At 43.3% G+C, this 26,705-nt stretch overlaps 1 protein-coding gene across 1 annotated transcript in view; it reads right to left on the reverse strand.

Moving 5' to 3' along the window:
- Positions 1 to 243: 243 nt before the first annotated feature.
- The window catches only part of SNX3 (sorting nexin 3), a 29,125-nt gene continuing 2,663 nt past the window's right edge, over positions 244 to 26,705 (reverse strand). Inside the window, exons 2-4 of the mRNA XM_006123176.3 lie at positions 7,802 to 7,897; positions 7,236 to 7,360; positions 244 to 930 (exon numbers count right to left, since the gene is read on the reverse strand). Coding sequence (XP_006123238.2) covers positions 825 to 930; positions 7,236 to 7,360; positions 7,802 to 7,897 — 327 coding nt within the window. The 3' untranslated portion in view covers positions 244 to 824. The remainder of the gene's footprint in view (positions 931 to 7,235; positions 7,361 to 7,801; positions 7,898 to 26,705) is intronic.

The following is a 26,705-nucleotide window of genomic DNA, read 5'->3' on the forward strand; positions in this document are numbered from 1 at the left end:
TTTTACTCAAAAATTGCATACATTGACTGCCACTAATCCTCAGCCCTTGTTTTTAATGTGATCTTTTACTTATTTTCATACAGCTGAAGTACTGAGCCATAACCTTCTTACAGGTTTATTAGTAGCAGCTGTGATACCATAAGAAGTGGAAAGACTATTTATATAGTAATAGGAGTTAAATGAACATGAGGGAGGAAGAAAAATGTTTTATTCCCTTAATATCCATGGCAGAGCAAGACACACTGGAAGTGCATTTTCACTTTTATTTCAAAACTTCACAAATTTTAGTATATAAATTTGATTTCTTTACAGAATATAAAGATAATTCCCTCATTTTTCAATATAAAGTGTTTTACAAGCTTGAAGACGATTGCAGAAGTGCATTTTGAACATGGGGATCTCTGAAACAGACTGCCTTGGGTCATTACACAAGTTAGACGATTATAGTAGTTATTTTAACAAGATACAGTTAAGTGATTTAATTAAATGCATGTGAATGTGTGACACTGGAACAGTGTTAGTCCAAGTAAGGCCAACTCAGTAAACTGTGTTAGGGTCATTGCTAAGAGTTGAAAATACTCCACTAGTAGTGCAGATGGACTCTAAATAGCTTCAATGCTATTATAATTATAAGAGATTCATGGAGTGATTTAGCTAAAGCAAATTAGTTCTTTACTGACAAAATAAATGCAAAAACTGAGCTGTGTACTCATGTTAGTATAGAGGAGGCTTATTGTGCCTGTATCTGCTGCATGCTTAACTATAACCTTTGAAACCAAGTGCATTAGTCACTAACATTTACTTTGAGTGGATATTTAGAGCATTCAGGCATGTCTTATTTTGGACGGCGTGTAGTTTTTGTCTATTACTTCATCTTGTAAAAACATGTGAAGACAGCGTTCATTCTGCGCTAGAGGGTGGCCAGCAACTCTAGGAAAAAGAGAAAAAGAATTAGTTTCAGAAAATAAAAGCAAGAGTTTCAGGTTCTTAATCTGAAGGCCCCTAAATCCTCAACTGCAGATTAGAAATGCATACACCTAAAAGGCATCACATTGTTCAAGAGTGAGACTTCAAGTGTCTCCTCAACTTCCCATCCTCACCCCTTGGAGATTTATTATACCATAATACTGAAAGACTTCTCCCCCAATCCCATCTTGAATCAAAGCTGATCAGAAGACACCAAAAAAGGTGGGGAAAGACATCTCAACCTCTCCAGAAACTCCCCTAGCCTGGTTTAGAAAGATTGGATGGGGAAGCCTCTTAGCATATAGAATGGAGAACAGCAATTTATGGCAAGAACTGCACTGAACTCTGGGGCACAAAGCAGGGAAGTATTGTTCGATGGGGAATCTCCACCCCAGATGCTAATGAATCCATGCTTACCTGTACCCAGATCAGAAATTATCAGATCAATTCTAATAATAAATCCTTTACTGATATTCAATATTGAAGCTGCCCAACTATATATGAGCTCCCTCAAAGGAGCCAGCTATAGCCAGGAATGATCAGTGCCTATTGTCTAGCCTAAACAACTTTAGAACACTCTTCATCATCAGTTTCCCTGTAAATCCAGTATTCCCACTTGCACCATTGTTTCTTCCCTACAAAACTCCCTACCCATGCTCAAGTAAAGTGTTCTGAAAACTGGATCTGAATTCTGCATCAGTTCCATTGTGACTTCTGACTGGTCATGCTGGGGGGCTCTGCTCTGCATATCTCCAACACTTTGGATCCCCAGCTACCATCACCACCTGGGAACTCTGATCTAATTGAGCTAATGGAATGGTGAGATCTCTTGGATAGCCTCCTGATCCTCCTCTGTGATAAGTTAGAGTTTGCTATCCCTAACTTGTGATAAGAGTTAAATTAGAATTAATTTTAACTGTTTTGGCTCCCCTTGTAGGGTTACTGCCTGAAAATAAATGAATGGTTAAAATGGTTGCTCTCCCACCAAAGTGTTGCTTTTAGTTTTCCATTCACTCCACAAATGCTGCTTGTACCCAAGCTAAAGATCCCTGTAGCACCCAAAAATCCTGTGGGGTTTGCTCATCAAGGGGTTACTAGCAGAATGGTTATAGCATGAAAGTGGGGATAGGAATGTGCTGAAAGTGGAAGCATGAGGGTGGCAGCTGAAAGTGCTGTTAAACCCAGCCCACTGAGTCCCAGGGCACATGGGTCACAGCTTGGCATTGCGGTCCAACCCAGCCCACTGAGTATAGGGACATACAAGGGATGATCAGCCAGTCCTGTCACACCATTAGTATATGTTCATTTGTTTCACAGAGTTGGAGGGAAGAGAACTCAGCCCTGGGGAATCTAGGTCCTGCAGAATAGCTCCACTGGGAGGGAACTGGCAAAAGGGAGTCTGTTCTAACATGGTACTCAAGCAGCATAACACCTGCCTGTCCAGAGTAACCCTAATAAATGAATATACCCCAAAGAAATGGACAAATCTGGTAAAATCCAAAGTTTTTTAATGAGCACTCATTCACTGGCTCTAGCAAGTCCTCAGACTTATCTAGTTCTGCCCTGATTAGGGATGTACATGACTAGCTGACTACCTGATAAGCATATGCTTATTGGTAGCTTAGTGACTCAACTAGTCACTTCCTCTATCAGAGACCGGCAGCAAAAGAGGTAGGGGTGGGAGGAAAGCAGGAGCCAGTGCTGGGGAGAGCTGGCTTAAAGCCAGTTCCCCAGCAGTCCCCACTCCTGCCTGCTGCTCTTCTGCCTCTTAAAGGTAGTAAAGAGTCACAGGTGGCTTTTACTACATTTCAAAGACAGAGGTGCAGCTGGGATAGAGAGCGCCGCCGCCGCCCCCCCCCCCCCATCAACTAGTCAATTAGCTGATTAATTGAAATTTAACATCCTTAGCCCTGATGTAGGAAAGTTTTTTGATCTGGAGTAAATTCTAGCAGAGCACATGGGTATTCTTCTAGTCTGGCAGGGATCAGAATTGCTGGTACAGCAAACACCAACGATAAGCCTAAACGGTAATTAAACATTTGCAGCTAGCCTGTGCCAGCTGACTCAGGCTTGGGCTGAAGGACTATAAGATTGCTGAGTGGATATCTGGACTCAGATGCAAACCTGAGCCCATGGAAAGAGGGTTGTAGGCCTGGATTCTAGCCAACACCTGAATGATTGTATTGCAATTCGATAGCCCCAGAACTCAACCTCTTTGAGCCTAAGGCCTTGTCTATACTACCCCAGGCTGTCAACTTCAGCTATGTGAATAATGTAGCTGAAGTCAATTTAAGTTTGCTTATGGCTGTAAATTAGCTAATGCTCTATTAACTCTGCTTACTCTTCTCATTTTGATGGAGTACTGGAGTTGATGGGAGAGTGCTCAGTGGTAGATTTATTGCATCTATAACTACGAGATAAGCAAAACATACTGGATTGATCCCTATCTTTTGATCCAGCATATAATGAAGATGTGCCCCGAGTTGCTGACAGGGCAGCCATGGGTGTTTTATTGCAGTGTAGACACACCCTAAGATTTCAGCCCTCTGTAGTGGCACCAGAAGCCAATTCTGAGATACAGAGGACATTCCTGTGGAAGGAATCAATCATTCAGGTCAGGGAATGTGTTTACTCCCAGCCTATGCATCTACACCATCACTATTTAGCATTGATGTGAGACCAAGATTAGCTTTTCTGATCTATTTAAAGCTGGAAATTTGTATCTTCATGTCAGAATGTGTCCCCAGGGATCAGATTCTCCTCTCTAGGAAAGGAATGACCATCTAACTTTTCTTTGGACAGAAAATACCAACATCCACAACATGACAAGACTTATCAATCCTAGGGGGTTCCACTACATCCACTAACCCCAGAAGAGTTAATCTGTCCCATGGGAAGTCCTGAACTTCAGTCCTCTGTGCCCCCCACTCACCCACCATGAAGCTGAAGCACCAGGCGAGTGAAGTGTCGCAGATGGGGACCACACAAGTGAAGCAAAAAACCCCAACCCTCACTGCAGTGGCCCCCCATCTGATTTCTCTGTGGATCCGTGTCCCCAACCCAAAAGTTTTAACTTATATATGTGTATATGCTGTTTTAAACATTTTCTAGGCTACCTTGAATATTTTAAATAGAGGGGCGAGGTAAACATTTAATAAAAAGGGTTCCCCTACCCCTGTCAAAGACTGTGTTGATACCTTTTGTGGTCAAATTAATCTTACTTTTAAACAGCAATGGCTGCTGTTCTAACTACCCTCAAGAAGCATCAATATTTTAAAATCTTTTTATCTTTCAAAAAGGGAAGCTGACTAATAATTTGCTCTCCAATTTCAATACACACTTAACAATTCAAGATGGATTTATTTTTTCCAGCAAGTTTATGGGTATCAATAGTGTACTTCACTTAGGGTTGGATTAGCTGTCTTTATATCTGGAAATGTTACATTAATATAAAACTATCACCTTGTCCAAAAGTGAGTAGTTATTTGGTGTAGGTTAGAATATTCAGTGCAATGTTCAACATCCCATTTATGAACTGAACATGTCACCTATCTGGAAGAAATGCATTCTATGGTATTTCTTTCTTCAACTTGTTTGTTAAACAAAGCGTGAGAGTACTTTTGTCCCATGAATACCTAGTAAGGCTAAAAACCATTAAGCTGCAGATAAGCCACCTCCTTCTCAAATCTGTTTCCTTGAGCTCTTAAATGAGCTTCAAGACATGACACAAGCCATTTCAGTAGTAAGATATATGGGTAGGGAAGTAGCATGTGTTATTTAATACTATCCTTAGAACAGGTTTTATAGGGGTGCCAACACCAAGAACCTAGCTGTCACAGGTTAAGTAATCCTAACCCAGTAGCAATAGCTTGAGGGTTATGTCCATGAAGTTCAGATTTCTGAACCATACAAAATACCCTTTTCACTGTCCAGATCTAGTATGGCAAGCATGTTTATCCTATGCAACAGGCAAATATTTTGCTTTTGTATCCATTCCCAAAATGTTTAAGATGTTTCCTTATCAGCAAACAAGAGAAAACTGAAGCACCTTGAGCATATTTGATCTGCTGAAACCTAATTTATAAAATTGAGCCTGTCTGATTAAAAACTATCAAAATCTCTCTACTTTAAAAAGGAAAAAAGAATGAACACCTGAATTTTGCAGATAAATCTGACTTGATACCTTTAACAAAAGCAATACCACAACTTTTATCGTGATAGAAATGTAGCCGTGTTAGTCTGGGGTAGCTGAAGCAAAATGCAGGACAATGTAGCACTTTAAAGACTAACAAGATGGTTTATTAGATATGAGCTTTCGTGGGCCAGACCCACTTCCTCAGATCAAATAGTGGAAGAAAATAGTCACAACCATATATACCAAAGGATACAATAAAAAAATGAATGCATATGCAAAGGACAAATCACATGTGATTTGTCCTTTGCATATGCGTTCATTTTTTTTTTAAATTGTATCCTTTGGTATATATGGTTGTGACTATTTTCTTCCACTATTTGATCTGAGGAAGTGGGTCTGGCCCACGAAAGCTCATATCTAATAAACCATCTTGTTAGTCTTTAAAGTGCTACATTGTCCTGCATTTTGCTACAACTTATCGTCACTGAAAAACCTACATTTCAAAGTCCCTAGCCAGTAGTTTAAAATACCACTTCAGAATTTAATCTGTACATATGGGAGAGGGGCAGAAAAAAACCACCACATTTTGCCTCTGAGCAAGCTACGCCATTTACTTCATGGCAGATAAGTATTAGACATTTGTGCTAATCCCAAGTATTGAATGTTTCATGCCCAAGTAGAATCTGAGAAAAGTACACAGCAGTTTAGGTCTCAGTGACACTAAATGCCAATGTAATTACTGTTTGTTGTCCTTTATAAGTGCTTATCTAGAATTACCCTTTTTATTTTAGTCATCACTGATTCTGAAAACCTATGACGTATACTTTATAAAAGCCCCACAGCACTCCCACCTGTAAAATTAGTACTCTGTTCCTTTGAAAAACTTTGCTCTACAGCAAATAGTATTAGAAAGCTTAGATGGGCTTGGATCACTACATGTAGAGGAAAAAAAGTTGTACTAGGAAGCAGAGTTGGCTCAAGTCCTACATTGGTAGTTTGAAATGGATATTTAGTCTAATAACTATACCCAATTGGGACAATTAAGTAGTGTTTTTACAGCTTCAAAATCTGAAAAAATAAAAAATTTACCAAGCTGTTACTAGGGATGTCAGTGTGTAGTTAATTAGGTGTTTAACCTATAAACCCAGGCTTATTTGTTATCTTGACGACTACATGCACTTTCCCCTTGCTGCCTCTGTATCAGAGGCAGTGGGTGAAGGGGAAGAGCAAGAGCAGTGTCTGAGGAATTGGCTTTAAGCAGGCTCCCCACAAGCACCAGATCCACCTGCCCTCTTCAGCTGTGCACTTCTGCCTCTGACAGAGGCAGCAGTGCAGAGGGTGAGGTGGTCAGGCTAGAGAGGATAGTTGTGAAAAGCCAGCTTTTGAGTAAGCTCCCTGCATGTGCTGTCCCTGTGGACCCACCTGCCCCCCCTTGCTGCTTCCTACGGAGGCAGTGAAGGGGGGCAGACAGAAGCCAGTTCCGAGCACCAGCTCCGCAGTGCCACCTACGCTCTCCGCTATGTAAAGGGGGAAGGGGATGCTGCCACAAAGCAGCCACTGTCCAGTGGGAGCTCAGTCCCTCTGCATACAGGAGCTGCTGCCACCCACCACTACTGCATCTGATACCAAGGCAGTAGTGTGAGGTGGCAGGGGGCTCCCTAGGAGTGGGGCCAGGAGTACATGGGTTGCTGGCCCTGCCCCTGGGACCCATCAAATAGTCATGTAACCACCAAGATTTCATGCAGATATTCAATTACACAATAGTTGTGTAGTTGAATATCTAACATTTGTAGTTCCCACATCTGTCAAGTGTCTGAAATCCATTGTAAGCTTTGTTTTGTCCAATGGAAAGCACCCTTTTCCCCACCAAAAAAGACTCACAAGTAGAACTTCTTTGAATGCTGTAATTTCTGTAGTAATTTGCATAAATTAAGCCAAACACACAGAATTTTGGTCAACACACCTGAATGGATAAGCACGGAATATCAGACATGATATTCCGTGTTTGATACTTTAACATTGTAGGTTTTTAAACAAGGTCTAATCACAAGTTTGTTCTAAAACAGTGCAACCACTTAACAGTAGAAGATGGATTGGTGCTAATAAAATTCCAAGAAATAAACCTCACACTTACTTGTTTATAAACTGCTCAAGAGCTTGCTTCCTTTCTTCTATAAATGAATCGTCAAATATTCCATCATCTCCTCTAAAAGGAAGCTGACGGAGGAGAGCTTTCCCAGGTAAGGATGGTACCACAACCTGAAACATTTTTTAAAATTACTACCTATAACCATGGCCTATACATAAATTAACACTCACCCATTTGTTTTGGGGGGGGGGGTGTTGGCGGTTAAGCAACACTACATTTAGGATGTGAAAAAGGAATTTGCCTACATTGAAGCAATGCAAAAAAGTTAAGCGTAGAATTGCTTTTTCTGTATGGCCTGAGTGTCACATAGTAAGATTACTAACTAAATGTAAAAACTTGGAGCCATCTTGACAGCTTTTACAGGGTCTTCAGTACTTCATTACAATGAAAGCACACTCTTTACATCAAGTGTAGGCTTGGGGAAATTTCAAATTATATCATTAGTTCCAAGTATTGTAGTGAAAACAAAAGGAGAGAATTTAACAGATTCATTTGTGATCATTAAGCTTTCCCAAGTGGATTTGTACATTTTACTTTAGCATTCAACTCACCTTGCTTTCTCTTTCAAGTTCACTTCTCAGCCATTCAAAGTCACTGTATCTTCTTCTGACTGTAGACTCTTTCAATTTGAAAATAGGAAGGTTTGTCTAAAATACAAGAGAAGTGATTAATAACTGATGTAATTAGTGAAAAAACTGAATAGGTAAAAATGTCTTGTTAAGTTCTGAGTCATGACATCCAATACTCTTTCCTTAAGAAGGAGCAAAGGAGTTAATGTTCTGCTTCTCTGTCTAACTTAGAGCAATGATAAAAGGACACTGACATGTGACAAACATTCTAGTCAAAAAGTGCCCAAATTAAGGTTGTGAATTTGGATGCACAGAACCAGTCTTTAAATCACATCACATACTTGCCCTCAAGACACGTCTCATTCTGTGCATAGGATAAGGATAAGCCATGCTCAGGAAAGAAAAGAATCAGGGTAGTGTTTGAATCATTCCCTCTACTTATTGAAGAAGTTGAAAGACATGTAGTGAATGAGAGAGCAGATTGCAGGCACAGAAAGTAGGTAGGTAGTCAAATGCCATTAAGGTAAACAGTAGTCTACATGGGCCCAATGCAATACTATGCAAGTCACTTAAACAAAACCCTCCCCCTCATTTTTTGAGTGCCCATACTGATAACTTGGGCCTTATATTAAACCATGTGTGTTAAGACTGGGGCCACATTCTAAGTGACAATGATTAAAATATACAATTGCTACCCATTCAATGGGCACAGTCAATCCTATGCACTTCAGGCAATGGTCCTGTGAGGAAAATGTGACTAGTTAGAGATCATCATAATGCATACAAATTAGGATTACAGAGGGAACCTTATATGTAGCACATCCTGAAACCTGTGTTTAAACTTGGTACAGGCAGTCCCCGACTTACGTCGGATCCGCAGTTACGAACATGGACTGTGGGACCGCGCGGTCCCACCGCCCATGTACTCCTGGGCAAGAAAAGCTGCTCTGCAGACCAGGAAGACGCGGAGCAAATCTGCGGAGGGGCTCTGGCAGTGGAGCAGCCCAGGTGCGCCTGGGCTGCCCCCCTGCTGGCTTCCCCCGCGGCTTTGTAAAGCTGGGGGGGCTTGCGCAGCGGGGAAGCCACGGGGGAAGCCGGCAGGAGAGCAGCCCAGACGTGCTGCGGCTGTCCCGCTGCTGGGGTCCTCAGAGGCTTTGCTCCCTGTCTCCCTGGTCTGCTGGTCTCCAGCAGACTAGGGAGACTGGGAGCAAAGCCGGAGGACCTGGGCAGTGGGACCGCAGTGCGTCTCGGTCCCCCGCCCGCGTCTTCCTGGTCTGCTGGGGGGGGGCACAGCTAGTACGCCCCCCCCCCCAGCAGACTAGGCTTTTCTCCATCGCCTGTGGCAGAGCAGCTGGGGCGCTGCCGGTTGGTCCTGCAGCGCCGCTCTGGGCACTACTGGACCAACCGGGCAGCATCCCAGCTGCTCTGCCCCAGGCGTCCTGATTCAGCCACTGCTGGTCAGTTTCAGCAGCGGCTGAATCAGGACCCCTGGGGCAGAGCAGCTGGGGTGATGCTGGGTTGGTCCAGTAGTGCCAGATCGGCGCTACTGGAGCAACCCAGCAGCACCCCAGCTGCTCTGCCCCAGGCGTCCCCAAGTCAGCTGCTGCTGAAACTGACCAGTGCTGACTACAGGAAGCCCGAGGCAGAGTTGCTCTGCCCAGGGCTTTCTGGAATCAGCTGCTGATCAGTTTCAGCAGCAGCTGACTTGGGGACGCCTGGGGTTCTTAAGTTGATTCTGTACGTAAGTCGGAACTGGCAGTCAGTTTCAGCAGCGGCTGAATCTGGACGCCAGTTCCGACTTACATACAGATTCAACTTAAGAACAAACCTACAGTCCCTATCTTGTACGTAACCTGGGGACTGCTTGTAGTATCAGTAACATTCCTTTGAAATCACAGAAGTCTTCCTTGCTCTGTTCTGGTGTCCAGACATTGTGCTGCCAAACATCCTCATGCAGCAGTTACAGGGAAAGTCCTGCACAGCTGTTCTGTAGGGATAAAGCTTTTGCAGACCCCAGTGAGAGGCAGTAAGTAGCATGCTCAGCTAAGACTGAATCTTCAGAGATTTTAGCTGACAAATTTTAACAAGTCTGCAAGCACTTGACCAATTTTTTCAGAAGTTAGTACTTTTGTCTAAATTAGAGACTTTACAGGGATGTGAAGAGGCAGGATACCCCTGCCAAATTTGAAATCCTTCCACTAGATTATGGAGGCACTATAGCTTCCCAATGAAGCTGAGATAGTGATATGGGCATTTCCACCTGTCTTCTCCAAGCTAGTCATCTGACAGGGATAGACTGCTTTGACTGAAAAGTGCTCCCCCTCAAAAAAAAAGATACAGCCTAAGGTAGACAAGCAGAGACTCAGCCTGCATTATTCAGCCTATCATCGCTTATAATGTCTAGCGATGCAACTTGTTAGGCTACAGGCAACACTTTACTAATCAGTATTGAAGACTTTTTTTGGCTGCAAATGTGCAGGTAACAAACGGCTTAGGGACAGAGAGAAGGGAGCCCCAAGGACAGATTCTCAGATCACACCTTCTCAGGAGCATGTCACAGCTAAGGATCTAACTTTCATGAAGTACTAGAATCCACACAAATCTTTCAAAACTCAGATCAAATATACAATGCATTTGTTCATCAGGATTCCCACAACAGCTCTTGAAGATAATGCATCCTAGAATACTAAAGGAGCTGATAGAGGAGGTATCTGAGCCTCTAGCTATCATCTTTGGAAAACCATGGGAGACATGAGAGATTCCAGAAGACTGCAAAAGGGCAAATATAGTGCCCATTTATAAAAAGGGAAATAAGAACCACCCAGGAAACTACAGACCAGTTAGTTTAACTTCTGTGCCAGGGAAGATAATGGAGCAAGTAATTAAGGAAATCATCTGTAAACACTTGGAAGGTGGCAAGGTGATCAGAAACCGTCAGCATGGATTTGTAAAAAATAAATCCTGTCAAACCAATCTGATATCCTATTAAAGAAAGCTGAGTCTTGTGGATAAGGGAGAAGTGGTGGATGTGGTAAACCTAGACTTTAGTAAGGCATTTGATATGGTCTTGCATGATATTCTTATCAATAAAGTAGGCAAATACAACTTAGATGGGTTTACTATAAGATGGGTGCATAACTGGCTGGATAACTGAACTCAGAGTAGTTATTAATGGTTCACAATCCTGCTGGAATGGTATAACAAGTGGGGTTCTGCAGGGGTCTGTTTTGGGATCGGCTCTGTTCAATATCTTCATCAATGATTTATATATGGCATAGAAAGTACGCTTAAGTTTGCAGAGGATACCAAGCTGGGAGGGGTTGTGACTGCTCTGCAGGATAGGGTCATAATTCAAAGTGATCTAGACAAATTAAAGAAGTGGTCTGAGGTAAACAGGATGAAGTTTACTAAAGACAAATGCAAAGTGCTCCACTTAGGAAGGAACAATCAGTTTCACATATACAGAATGGGAAGTGACTGTCTAGGAAGGAGTACGGCACTACTAGGGGTTATAGTGGACCACAAGCTGGATCTAGGGGTTATAGTGGACCACAAGCTGAATATGAGTCAGAAGTGTAATGCTGTTGCAAAAAAAGCAAACAGGATTCTGGGACGCATTAACAGGTGTGTTGTGAGCAAGACACAAGAAGTCATTCTTCCACTCTACTCTGCACTGGTTAGGCCTCAGTTGGAGTATTGTGTCCAGTTCTGGGCACCGCATTTCAAGAAAGATGGAGAAGTTGGAGAGGGTCCAGAGAAGAGCAACGAGAATGATTAAAGGTCTAGAGAACATGACCTATGAAGGAAGGCTCAAAGAACTGCGTTTGTTTAGTTTAGAAAAGAGAAGACTGGGAGGGTGGGGGAGAAGACATGATAGCCATTTTCAGGTATCTAAAAGGGTGTCATAAGGAGGAGGGAGAAAACTTGTTCTATCCTCAGAGGCCAAGATGAACAAGCAGCAATGGGCTTAAATGGCAATAAGGGAGGTTTAGGTTGGACACTAGGAAAAAGTTCCTAACTGTCAGGGTGGTCAAACACTGGAATAAGTTGCCCAGGGAGGTTGTGGAATCCTCATCTCTGGAGATATTTGAGTAGGTTAGATAAATGTCTATCAGGGATGGTCTAGAGACTCTAGACAGTATTTGTGCCTGCCATGGGGGGCAGGGGACTGGACTCGACCTCTCAAGGTCCCTTCTAGTCCTAGTACTCTATGATAATGGATAAAGAAGTTTTCCGGTGTCATTTTTGAAATACTTGATCCTAAAGTTGGCAACTGTATACCTTTTCCTCTGCTGCCCACCTTCGGTCTTCACCCTGATTATATTCTTCTTACAACTTTCCATATTTGGAACATTGTAAAAATGTTAATCCTCAACATTCCCTCAGAGGCTGGTATGTTTTACAGATGAGGGACAAAAAAAGCCAGGTCTGACATTGTCAAAGTTTTCCTCTATGTCTAGTGGCCTTAGTATGGTGGCAGGAATCAAGAATTTTCTTCCTGAGGTCTAATCCTTGCTCTTACTTAATTGCTTTGAGACAGTCACCTTATGTACTACACTAATCATACAAACTTGCACCAAGCAATTTGCTCATAACTGGCAAAGGGAAATTTTACCCATCAATGCTTGAAGCCTACCTAGAGTAAATTTAGAGACCTACTTTTATAGTTAGATTCTGAGAGTAACCTCAGCATAACAAAATCACAGCCAACATTTAAATAACACACCCCCACCCTCTTTCCACTTGAACAACAAAAAACTAGTATGATTCAGTCAACACTAATCTGGGCTCATCCCATTGCTGAGAATAATAATGCCTAAACATTAAGGTCACATACACATTAATAGATACTGGACAGATACCTCATATTTTGGTCTCCCTTTTGTTATATCACATACATCCACCATCCAGGTTAAATCACTCAGATGAATGGGTTTAGCCAACCAAAAATCTTCCCCTTATACTCAATCTGATGGCAGTCTTTGCCAAAGATGACTGTAGTATGATGTTCAACTCCAGAATTTCAGACAATGTTCTAGGCATCTGTGGGCAGAACCCTATTGATTTTGGTGAGAAGTTAGCAAATTGGAATAACTTGATTATTCTGGACCCAACCAATGGCATCTATTTGATACTGCACCCCCTGCTCCTACCTACACCTAGCTTAATATGCTATTCTCATTGGATATGCAGATGAACCTACATAAAGCAATAAAGTATTTTCTATTTCAAAATGGCAAATGTTTGTGCCAAGAGTGCAGAACTGCACTGGGGAAGTTGCTGGTAGCACACAAGTCCCTGGCTTTATCATCCAGCATAGACTCAGTCAGCAGGTCAGACCTCCAGAGCACACCATGTGATGTTTTCAGGAATCTCAGAAGTTGCTGTAGGGAGAATGTGATGTGATATATGGAAAGAGGGAGACACTGTTTTACATAGAAAACAGGGGCATGGAAGGCAGCATAGAAGATGTTGTTGAAAGGATATGAAGACATGGTTAGGAGGGAAGCTTGGGCTGAACAAAGTGGGGTAGGAGTGCAGGAGCTGCGGGGTAGGACCTTGTAGGTGAGAAGTCTGCCCTAGATGCAGAAAGCCAGGGAAGAGCTGTGTAGGGGATCTAATTTAGTGAGTGAGGGAAGACAACTTTAGCAAGGGGAGAGGGAGCAAGGCCAGAGAGGCAACATTTATAGGAATCACAGGGAGATAGGACCAAGGCACGGCATGGGACCAGGGTTTAGTGCTGTTGGAAGACAGATTCAATAGCAGTCTGAAGGTAGGAAAATAAGAGGCAACATGGAAGTTGCAAGCTTGGGTAATAGAGGGCTCAGGAACAGAAACAGGAGAGGATCAAGACAGCAGGAACTGACTAATCAATCTCTCCCACCCTGAATCTTATTGGACCAGGGGAGTGAAATGGTGAATTCTCAGGCTTTAATATCCCCAGGTGGATAGTGCTCTAGGGAAGGGCAGGGCAGTCCAACCCAAACATTTAGTTCATGGCAAGTTGAGATGTAAATCTTTGCTGCATTAGCTTGTTAAACTGTACACATGCACCCTGCTAACACACATTAACAGTTCGTTAATGACCTTTGATCTAGTCTGACTCCTTTGCAAGCACATGAACTTTGTCCTGAAGACTTGTGATGCAGCACATATGGTCAATACCACAATATTTTCCAGAATCAGGTTCCCTCCCCTCCGCCACCATCAGAAAAAGCCTGATTTCTATTCCTGGGGTGGGGAAAATGGTAGGAAGGAGAATTTTGAAGAGATCCAGCTTACAGTGCCTATTCAGTGCTGCAGATAGAAGACTTGAGCAATTCCTGCTGCTGCCTATGCAGCCAGCACCTTAACTTGCTCCAAGTAGAGAGAACTGTCACCCTACACAAGCAACTAACTATATGACCCTCAAGTATGCTTCTCAGGTGTACTATACAGGAAGAGTTGAAACTCCTTAACCTGTTTTATCTGTATTTTATTTTTGCCCAGGACAATATAAGTGCTGGGCTGAAGAGATCTTGGTTTTGAAACTTCATGTGTTGTGACATTTACCAACTATACAAACCAATATGTTGTGGTCAAATTTGGGTCCAACTCAGACAACTTCCATTTAGGAAAGGAAGTGGATAGTCATCAAGCCAAACTACCCAAGTGATTGGAGGATGAAAGTTCAGCCATTGGGGAAAGTTTAGTTGCACCACCTCTATATAGAAGATGTTTCCTGAGAAGAGAAACAGGCCTGTTTAGTGGTAACTGCACACCTAAGCATAACTGCTAGTCAGTAACAGTTTATATTATGCCTAATGTAGTAAAGCAATTCTGTTTAAGCAGCTTTTCTGAAGTGCACACTTCCACAGCACTACTTACAGCCTTGTACAGGTGCTTGTGCATAACACTGTCTCATACATGAAATCTGAGCTCACTGAGAGTTTGAAAGCATTTGAATTCTCAGGTAACAACATTGTTTATTGTACTAATGACTACAAGCAAAATTGCAGCTAACAAGACTCTTATTATACTCAAAGTCAGGCTTATATTTAAGGATGCTGGCTTTCTGTATAGAACAGTTTTCTTATCCTCAGCAGGGAACACATTAGGTCCCCTAGAGTGCAGGATGAGGATTCCCAGAAATGAAGCATTGGATTATTTTTCTCTGATTTCACCTATTGGCTTTTTAACGGAGTTCAACCTTCCGCATTAAAATATTAAGTCTTTGTAAGTGTCTAAAGAGAGAAAGGCTTTTACAATATTGAGTGTTTTCTGCAGGTGAGATTTCACATTTGAGATTTCCTCCTCTCAAGTTACTGAAGAAAAGGGATTAGCTGCTCTTTTATTCAATGCTAAGATCAAGCCTGTGAAAAGAGTTCCCTAAGATTTTTCATACTTCTGGGTACGGAAGTCTATAAAGTTAATCTCTAAACACCACATCAGGCTTACAAGTACAATGTTGAGGTAAAAGTGCCAATTCAGCTCATTTTACCTTCCACATTTTCCCTTTTGAACTTTTGACACAACTGTGATTAAATAGGACTCAGTTTAACTATTTCAGAATGGTGTTTCCTGTGCTTCACAATTTCCATCAACTTCTCCAGTTTTGAAGTGTGACTGATGTAGTTTCAGAGTTTGTGAAAGCATATCTACCGGTACTGGTAGAATCTACCACAAAGCCATGATAAATATAATGGCTTAGACATCCAGAAAGCATTTAATAACCCAAAGCTATTGAGGAGGACAAATCAAGTGGACTGGAAAATGTACTACTGAATAGGTGAACTTTTTACTATACAGAAAGCCAGTCTTGGGACTGCCCAAGTTCTGACCCCATGCACTTACAAAAATGGTTGTAAGTGCAGAAGGGGCTGAAATCCCAACTTACATCCTCAGCCCGCATTTACGATGGCGCACAGCACCTATTGTAAATGAGGGTTCGAGTTATGACACTCCCAACTTGCGATGCTTCCCCCAGAACCAATCATGTCACAAGTTGGGGGCCTCCTATACTTCAAGCCATAACTTGAGAAGCTATATAAAAAAGCAACTATATATTAAAGAGCTTTTTCATTTAACATTCCTTGGGAAGGAAGCAGAATTAGGGATGTAAGCAACTAGTCGACTGATAAGCATATGGTGATTGGTTACTCAACCAGTAACTTCCCTGCCCCCTTCCTTGCTGCCTTTATCAGAGGCGCAGCAGGGGATCAGGGAGCAGGAGCTTGAAAGCCAGCTCCCCCCAGCACTGTCTGTGGAGGGGAGGCAAAGGGGCAGGGGCGCAGCAGAGAACTGGCAGCGCATCTGCCTTTGAAATGTAGCAAGAGCATTGCTCTTACTACATTTCAAAAGCAGAAGCTGCACAGGGCCAGCAGGGGACTCAAGCAGTCCCCTGCTGGCCCTGTGCTCCCTGTGGCTACCTCTAGACCACATCCCTTTGTCAGCAGAGGGATGCAAATAAAGCACTTCGAAAGTGCAAATGACCCCAGGATTTAAATATCCCGGGCTTCATTTGCCTACTCATGTTCCAGCACACTGCCAATCACACGTCATTTCCTGTACTCATTTTTTGAGTATAGGATCTGTCAAAAAAGCTCCCTGTTGTCAGCAGAACCATGGCTTCATAGCCACTTTCACTTTCAAAATGGCATGTGATCAGCACAGCGCCGGAACATGAGTATGCAAATGAAGCCTGGGATATTTAAATCCTGGGCTCATTTGCACTTCTGAAGTGCTTTATTTGCAACCCTCTGCCGACAGAGGGATACGGTCTGGAGGTAGCATGTGGGCTTTGCTTTCGAAATGTAGCAAGAATCTTCTACATCTAGAAGGCAGAGGTGCCCTTATCGGCTAATCAAGTATTTGATGGAAATTCTATTGACTATTCAATTAGTTGATTAAATATTCCTAAGCAGAATCATTGCAGTTTCTGCTATTTTAAGTAGTGCCAGAATAGTAGTATTTCCCACAAGTACAGCTGTTTGATACAGCTGAATAGATCTGCTTTCAAGCAAGAGTGCAGTCTGAAAGCACTGTTTTATGTGCCTGTTTCCTCACTCACGATGTTCACTTTACAGCCGGTTAACCTGAGGAATGGGCTATACATGCCTCTTCACCAGAGCTGCATAAAGATGCATCTTATTGAAAGGGGTGAACCCTTTCAACATCCACTTGTCAGAAAAGAGCAGCATCAGATCATCTAACCATGCATCTACTTATTGAACCCAGAGATCCATGCTCTAGTTATACAAAAGCATGCCAGATTCCCCATGAAGATGTATCCTGCTAAGATAGTGCAATGAGGCAGAATCTATGGCATATAACAATGCCACCAAGCAAGAGATCCAAACCAAGCCTACAAAAAGTCTCTGGCCAATGAGCAGCAGCAAGGTCAACCTTTCATTCACCTATTAAAACAATAGTCATAGGTCACCATGATCCAATGGATTAGGGAAAATTGCCACAATTTCCAGTAGCTGTTACTCCTCTACATAGGACACACTGAATTGTAAGAGATGTAGCCGTGTTAGTCTGATCTTGCTGGAACAAAAGAAAGGACTATGCGCACTTTAAAGACTAACAAGCTGGTTTATTAGGTGATGAGCTTGCCAGTCCCACAAGCTCATCACCTAATAAGCCATCTTGTTAGTCTTTAAAGTGCTGCATAATCTTCTTTTGTTCCTATGTAGAGGATGAGTTTGCACGTTTTCTGCAGAAAACAAGTTATTTGATGAAAGCTGGTATGCTAGCTCTGATTAAGTAATAACCTTAGTCTAATAGCTGAAACCAGAAGTAACAGCTTTTTACATCAGTCTAACCGGCACAGTAAGGACTGCTGGCTATGGCTCATGTTAGCTCTTGCGTGGTCCCACTCTTACTTCAGGGATTTACTTTTTTCATTTAATTTCCCCAACTACGATCAAAAACGTCAACTAAATACTTACTGGGGTCCCCTCACCATTTACAAACTGTAACCCAATGCATAGTCAAACTGCCCCCTCAAGCCCTACCACTAACACTGGAGTTTCATCCTGCCTGTGCAGTTTTCTTCTCTGAACATCCCTTCACAGGTAAGCTGAACTAAATGGCTTCTCCCAGCTGTAGCCAGCCTCCTTATCATAACTATTATCCTAAAGTAGTCATTACAGGTAGATGCAGTGTAAAGGACTTAGTCTGGAAGAGACATGGTTACAAGCTTGTCAGCAACAGTGGATACACAGGTATATAGACAGTATGCAACAATTTTTAAAAAATGAAGCATCAGCCAGAATTCACAAATTCTATAGAAGTTTTAGAGAACTGTGATGCTTTGGGGAAACGCAAGTCGGCTTTGTGGGATATCATCTCAGCAACATCAGAATGTACTACTTAGATGCAAAATGCCAGCCTTATAAGATCAGTTTGGAATTACAGTCCAAATGCATTCTTTCTGGGTCACACAACAAATATTCTGCAAACTGAATGCTGAGTCAGGGAGTGACTAACCACAATCCAGTTCAATCCATTTAAAATGGTTACATTTGGCTGCAAAAAAGTCTTAGGGAGTGCCTACTAAGAGCTGTTGCTTAGTCAACTCACATGATTGATCATGTATAAACAATACCAATTGAAAACTAATTTTTAGATTTTCTATATTTTTGAAATACACAGAATACAAAGTGCAGTGTGCTCACTATTTTGATTAGATATTTGCCTTGTAAAAGCAATAGTGATTACACCAGTGTTTGAGGTGAATTGAAAAAAAACACTGAAGTTGAACTTGCAAGAATAGAATTATGTCCAAAAACTATATTAAAAACAATATATAAAACTTTAAAGCCGACAAGTCCTACTTCTTGTTCAGCCAATCATTAACAAACAAGTTTACATTTACAGGACACTACTACCTGCTTACTTACAGTATCACCTGAAAGACTTGACATTCACATGGCACTCAATTGGTGCTGCTTTTAGTTACACTGTGTAATGTGTTGGATTTACCATTGTTAGTGCATCAGTGGTCTCTCCCATTCCAATCCATTGTGTCAGCTATAATTCCCCTCTGTGTTGCTCTGCTCCATTTTGGTGGCTTACAGTCAAATGGAATTTACTAATACCATATTCTCTAATACACCAATAGCAGAATTCTGCTAAGAAACACTTCCTTAGAAGCACAAGGCAAGTAGGAAGAGTACAGCTATGAATCCATGATTATCTTTGCTTAGGTCAAGGACAAGTTTGTGTACTTGGAACAATTTTCTTTCAAAAAAGGAAACATTTTGGCATGTGCACTAGATAGTGACTTACAGGCCAACTCCTACAGAGTTCTTAGTATCTGCATCTTCAAATTCAATGGGAATTCCAGATCTCCAGCATATCTCAGAATAGGCTTTGTTATGATGAGACAATACTAGGAGCCTGATTTTTCAAGATGCAATTAGCTTAGTTGTAAAAGTTAGCCTTGGGTATGTCCAACCCAGGATTTAAGCACTTAAGGAAATCATTTACATAATAATGAAAAGCTGAACACTGATTTAGAAGAGATGATTAAATTGAAATTAGGCAAACTGTTGCCCTTGAATATGGTCTAATTCCTTTCAAGGCTTAAGAAAGTGAATGAACTAGCCAAAATGTGTGTTTTATAGTGTATCTGTCCATTTGTCCAAGAATGCCTCCTAAACTGTAAGAGCTAGGACCACGAGATTTGGTATGTGGCTTCCTCTTATCCTAACTAAGCTCAGGTTTTGGTTGTGCCTGGAAAATGGGAAGGGCTGGGAACAGGACTGTTTGACAACATGGAAAGGGAAGGGCACAGAAGAGGGATGGAATACTGAGAGTGGCTACTGGGGGCAGCTGCAGCACAAAGAGTAGCTAGTAGGGCTGGGGATCTACCATCTTGCCTGCCTCCAGACCAGGTAAGGAGCCCCATTCCCTCAAACATGGAGTCTGCCCACTCTCCAGGGACAGCCTGCAGGATTGTAGGGAGACCCACTGGAGGGAGCATCTCCCAGAGCCTACCCCCTCCCCAAACAGCTAGCAAGGGGAACTGGTGGAAAGAGCAGCCCTTGAAGCCTTGACCAACCCAGACAACCTGCAGGCCACAAGAGGGGCTGTTTGAGGGCAAGGCCAGGTCACAGGGCACCAACCCTCCCTCCCCAATAGGCTGCAGGACAGGATAGCCACTTTCCCAAGCAAGGCTCCACCTCCCCCTAGAGCAGCTGCAAGCCAGGGGCTGCCTCTACCAGACAGGCTGCAGGCCAGGGTTTTCCTGCAGAGCCCTAATCTCCATTAGGGATGTTAAATATCAACTAATCAAATAGTCGATGCATTTTGCATTGACTATTTGATTAGTCAATAAAGTGCCTCTGCCTTTAACAGGTAGCAACAACCCTAGGGCTGTTGATACACTTCAAAGGTGAAAGTGCTGCATGGAGCCCGGGGTCAACCCCAATGATCCTGGACTATGCAGCACTGCTGCTTTAAAATGCCACATGCAGCCTGATGCCGGGCTCCCCCCAGCATTTCAAAGTGGCAGCGACACACGGAGCCCGGGGTCAGCAGGGGAATCCCCAGCTGATCCCAGGCTCCATGCAGCACTGTTGCCTTGAAGTACTCCTTTCTGTTATTCCCCCCTGCTTGCTGATTCTGAGGGGCAAAAAAGGGAGGGAGGGGAGAAATCAACTAGCCTGTTGCTTAATAGATAAACATTTGCTTATCAGATAGTTGACTAGTCCTTCACATCCCTAATTTCCACCTGACAAATCTCAGAGGGGTAGCTGTGTTACTCTGTCCTTTCATCTGAAGTGGGTTGTACCCACAAACACTCATGACACCCTCTACATTTTTTTGTTAGTCTCTAAGGTGCTGCAGGACATGTTTAAGTTTCTCTACCTGATACGTGCATAGACCTGGATCCCCCCGATTACAGGAGGTGCCACCCTCTGGGGAATCACTGCCATGGCCCCCTGAGAGAAGCTGTCACTGGAGCAGTGCCATTGTCACTACCATGGGCAAACCTGGTAACCCCCCCACCATCTCCCAGCCTCCTGTCCTGAGCCCACTGCCCTGAATCATGCACCCCCCCGCCTTGATTTCTGAACCCTCACCTCCTTCCCCCTGCCCTAAGCCTCCCCCAACCCTCTTCCCTAAGCTTCTCCTTACCTCTGAATCATCACTCTAGCCTTCATTTTCAAAAAATACAATTGAAATAAAGCATGTACATAGTCCAAAATTATTACCTCAGTTAAAACCCAAGCAATGCCAGGTACATCTGCTAATTATACATAAAAGTCAGGTAGGAGTTGGATTTAGAGGGTTTGTCCAGAGATCACTTAGTTCAGAGAAATTGCTTCCTTTACAATTTAGTTTTATTTTCCTTCAAGTAAAGCTGTTTGCAATATCAAGTCAAGTTTTGATAAAGCTGAGTAGAGCTGCAAGTTTCTTCTGTCATTCTTAAAAAGCCAAAGTCATGGGATTTGTGGTATTGATAAAAATGAGAAGTGGGACACAGGGACTGGCAGAAGGAGAGGGCAGGAAAGGCCAGGAGATTGAGAGCAAGCTTGCCCTCACACTCATACTTGGGACAGGCAGCTTCTATTCCATGAGGCTGGGCCTGGCTCACTACTCTGGGCACTGTGACTTGCACAAGTGGTTGCAGCACCACCCAAAGTTGACTTGGCCAGGGGATGGTCAAGTAGAATGCAGTTCTCTTCTCCTTTAGGGGAAGTATTCATATGAACACAACAATCATTAAGACCTTCATTAATTTGTGTAAACCAAAGCAAAGTATTAAAACTCAATATAGCAATGGAATACAAAGCAGGGGCACTGAACAAATGTGATTCAATTAAAGCATTGGAATTTCTGGATATGTTATGTATATGATGCTGAATGTAGAGACAACATTCTAATAGTCTGATTTCTCAAACAACTCAGAAATGAATGGATGGGCATATTTTTCTGCTTCCCATTGTAGTGAAAAAACAAGGAATTACTATTTCATAAGTCTTTTCCCCTCCCAAGTTAGTATCCTTTAACACGTTTACAGTTCTGCACTTGCCTTTTCTAAGAATGGCCATACTAGGTCAGACCAAAGGTATCCTGTCTGACAGTGGCCAATGCCAGATCCCCCAGAGGGAGTGAACAGAACAGGTAATCAAGTGATCCCTCCCCAGTCATCCATTGCCAGCCTCTGACAAACAGAGGCTAGGAATATCATTCCTACCCACCCTGACTAAAATTCATGGGGGTTAGGTCCATCAATACTTATCTAGTTTTTTGAACTTTTCAGTGTTTCTAGCAAATCTAGGAAACTGTTGTGAATACAGTTATTGTAGTGAAAGTTTTACAACTTTCACTAAGTAAAAACCTGTAGACAGGAAATTAAAGGAAGTCATACAATTTCAAAAAAACAGGTACCAATATGTTCCTCCGATGTTAACCAGTGTTTTTGAAAAGCTCATGAAGGGGAAAAAAACAGCATTACAACTGTTTCTGCTTTCTCTTGCCTCACCCTCTCCTTCCCCCCGCCCTCCCCATTAAAAGGAGGAACTTTAGAATTAAAGCCAACATTTTTACAGAATGGAACATTTTTGTACAAGAAACTACAACAGGAAGCACAGCTGAGCTCTTTATTCTCCACAATACAATGTGATTATCTTGGGAAAATAGCTTACTGAAGGCTAGACAACACTACATGTTCACTGCTTAGACAAAGACTCACTAACATTACAATACTATATTTCATACAGCAGCACATCAAATATTGTTCAAGCTATTGGCATATCACTTATGTAATCCTCCTGGCATCAAATCTTCTTACTCAAGTCATTTGCAAAAATAGACTACTACAAGCTGGAGGACCACTGTATCATAAGTTTAGACTGTATCAGATTTTCAATAGGTTTATTTTTGTCAAAAGACCCTGCACATTTTAAAAGCATAGATTATCCACTGTAAGTGCTTAAGTCACTTGACAATGGGACCTATGCCCTTTTAAATATTCTACCTCAAATCAAGTGGTACTATTCAACAGGAGTCTGAACACCAATGCTTATGAAAAAAATTGTGAGCCATTGGTTAAGCCTTCACAAATTCAAAGCTGAAGTGCTCACCTAACTGTATACATCATATTAGCACAGCCATTAGAGACATGTGTTTCAAGTACCCTCTACTTTCCTTTCTGGATTTCAGAGGGAAAGATTTAAGTGCAGCAAGAATATCACAAATATTAAACTCCACCACTTATTTACCTCCAATTTCATGGTCAGAACAATTGACATGTTAGAAGTGGAAAGCTAATAGACAAGATGGCTAGGAGTTCTGTCTAGTCACAAAAACATGAATGAGAACTGAACTAAAGCTGTTAACTGAAGAATGTTCGCAGAAGTGGGGGGGGTTAAGTTTATAGATGGAGGAATTTATTCTGCTTCAAGAAACACTGAAGTTAATATCAGCAAGTGGAGTTAGTAATACATAATGGCTACATCTAGACTGGCATGATTCTCTGCAAATGCTTTTAACTGAAAAGTTTCAGTTAAAAGCAGTTGCGGAAAAGAGCGTCTAGATTGACATGGACACTTTTGCGCAAAAGCACTTTTTGCGGAAAAGCGTCCGTGCCAATCTAGACGCGGTTTTGTGCAAGAAAGCCCTGATCGCCATTCCCGATCGCCATTTTTGCCATCGGGGATTTTTTGTGCAAAGCAGTTTTCAGCTGTCTACACCAGCTCTCTTGCGCAAATACATTTGCACAAGAGGGATTTTTCCACCTGAACGGGAGCAACATAGTATTTGTGGAAGAACACTGACAATCTTACATTAGATCAGTGTTCTTGCACAAATTCAAGCGGCCAGTGTAGACAGCTGGCAAGTTTTTCCTGCAAAAAGCGGCTGCTTTTGTGGAAAAACTTGCCAGTCTAGACGCAGCCAATGGGTTTTAAGTACCGGAAATGTAAGCTTACTAGAAATAACTTGATCCTTTCCATTGAAATTCAGCCGTCAACTTTTTAGATGGTTAAGTCAGAGCGTTTTAAAATGAGGATAGACTGAATTCAAACTTGTGCAGAATCAAGTAGTGATATCAAACACTGCCAAACAAGCCTTCAAAGCTCCCAGATAAAGTGTAGTTTGAGGGTAATTTTAACTGTGGATTCCATGCTCCAAGAGTGGCGTACTGTAGATAAGCTGTAAAAAAAAAAAAAACACACCCCCAAAAAACCTACTCTATCAGGCCTGGTATTCTGGCCAGCAGCAAGGTATTTTATGCTTTAGATTCTGTATAAATTTAAGCTCTCATTTCAAGTTAGTTTCTAATCATTGTTTGTGAACATAGTTTACATGCATCAACACTTGGAAGGTTGACATTTTATCTTCCTGTGACAAGGGTCTGGCAGCTCCAGTGCCACCACTGCCACTAAGTAAGATTAAGAGAAATGGCTAATTTCACTTCCACAAATAACTACATGGGCATCAGTGAAGCAATCAAGAAAAGCTTCAAGCAGCAACCTGGAGTTATTCACAAGAGAGGATCTCTCCTGCACCCCAGGAAAGAGTGGGGAGGAGTAAAGTATCGCAGGTTTATTCTTCCACCTCCCTAACAGCAGGCAGGAGATTATGGAGGGGAGAGACCAGACAAGGTTCCCTTTGCGATCAGCAGCTACAAGGGGTAAAGCACAACATGACACATTCTAGTCATTTACTACATAGAAATAGTTAGGAGAAACTGAGCCCCGAAACAGTCATGATAACACCCTAATAAAAATCTCAGCATTCTTCCTTAGTTCCCCTACCTAAACTGGCAGATGGCTGGGGTTAGGAGCATTTTTCCATCTATGTGCACCAACAGTGGAAACACATGCAGCTTGCTGTGGGTGCCCTCCTAAACCAGATGGGTGGCATTTGAATCTCAGTTCACAGCTAACACTGGTTAGGAGAACACTATCCCCACATCTTGCTGGTGGGATCCTTTCCATCCCTCCTGTAAATAAGTTTAGACATCCAGCTAATAAGTTTTAGTTTTGCCCACAATACTGATTTAGTGCAAAGGCCACTTTCCATCAACATCACCAGTGCAAAGGCCACTTTCCATCAACTTCATCAGAGCCCAGATTACACCACAAGTGTTGGCTAGTTAATCCAAGTTGACTGTTATAAGTGAGGAGCATTATTCAACATGTCAATAATCACAAGATACTAAATATCAAAGAGTTTGGATGCAAAATATTTCAGCTTGATTTAAGACTGAATTACAGGAGCAGTTGAATTACACATTTAGAGCAGAGGTCAGCAACCTTTCAGAGGTGGAGTGCTGAGATTTGACTTACTTGCCTCTATGTACAGGCCCAAGTGCCGGTGACACTTTTTAAAGTCAATAATAGTCCTACTTACAGCAGCTTCATTAATAAATAAAGATCCAGATTTTACCTTTTAGTGCAGGGGTTGGCAACCTTTCTGAAGTGGCATAACAAGATTTAACTTATTCACGGATCTGTGTGCTGGGGGAAGAAGGGGAAGGGAGGCAAGGACAAACTGGGTATGGCGACCTTATTTACTGAACCAGCTGCAGCTAGGGAGAATAATTTAAATTAAACCAAACAGATTAACCGTTTTAACTCATGTTAGTTTATCATGCATCATTTTCAATACAGGCAGTCCCCGAGTTAGGCGGATCCGACTTACGTCGGATCTGCAGTTACGAACGGGGCCGTTCCTCTCCCTGGTCTCCAGCAGACCAGAGAGAGGAAGCAAAGCGGCGGAACACGTGGGCAGCGGACAGGGATGTCCGCTGCCCACGCGCTCCGCAGCTTGGCTCTGCTTTGCCCCCCCCCCCCCCCCCCGTCGCCCTGGTCTGCAGACCAGGGGTCGGGGGGGCGCAAAGCAGAGCCAAGCCGCGGAGGACGCGGCCAGCTGACAGTTGTCAGCTGGCCGCGTCCTCCGCGGCTTGGCTCTGCTTTGCCCCCCCCCCCCCCATCCCACTGGTCTGCAGACCAGGGGGACGGGGGGCAAAGCAGAGCAAAGCCGCGGAGCACGCGGGCAGCGGACAGCCCAGATGCGTCTGGGCTGTCCGCGTGTTCCGCCGCTTTGCTCCCCGTCCCCCTGGTCTGCAGACCAGGGGGACGGGGAGCAAAGCAGAGCAAAGCCACGGAGCCCGAGGGCAGCAGGACAGCCACGGCGCGTCTGGGCTGTCCCGCTGCCCCCGTGCTCTGTGGCTTTGCTCCGGACACCTGTGGTACAGCAGCTGGGGCGCTGCCAGTTGGTCCCGTAGCGCCGCTCTGGGCGCTACTGGACCAACCGGGCAGCACCCCAGCTATTCTGCCCCAGGCGTCCTGATTCAGCCACTGCTGGTCAGATTCAGCAGCGGCTGAATCAGGACGCCTGGGGCAGAGCAGCTTGGGTGCTGCTGGGTTGGTCCAGTAGCGCCGAGGAGCGGCGGCGCTACTGGACCAACCCAGCAGCACCCCAGATGCTCTGCCCCAGGCGTCCCCAAGTCAGCCGCTGCTGAAACTGACCAGTGGCTGACTACAGGAAGCCCCTGCCCCGGGCTTCCTGGAATCAGCCACTGATCAGTTTCAGCAGCGGCTGAATCTGGACGCCAGTTCCGACTTACAGACAGATTCAACTTAAGAACAAACCTACAGTCCCTATCTTGTACGTAACCCGGGGACTGCCTGTAAAGTAAAATATTATCTCTAACACAAAAGGTCTCAATGTTTTCTTTATTTAATTGCAGGGGAGGGTAACTTTTTCTGGGTTTGGGGTCACTTCCAACTGATGTTTCTGTGGGTACCACAGAAGTGAGAAGCAAAAAACCCCTCCAAAAACCCCCAATGCCCACTCATGGGGCCCCAACTGAGACTCCTCACTTCTGGTTCCCCAGCATCATGGAGTGAGGGGAAGGGAAGGAGGGGATTGAGGTCCAGGA

Source organism: Pelodiscus sinensis, chromosome 3, assembly GCF_049634645.1.
Source record: "Pelodiscus sinensis isolate JC-2024 chromosome 3, ASM4963464v1, whole genome shotgun sequence".
NCBI classification, from domain to species: domain Eukaryota; kingdom Metazoa; phylum Chordata; order Testudines; family Trionychidae; genus Pelodiscus; species Pelodiscus sinensis.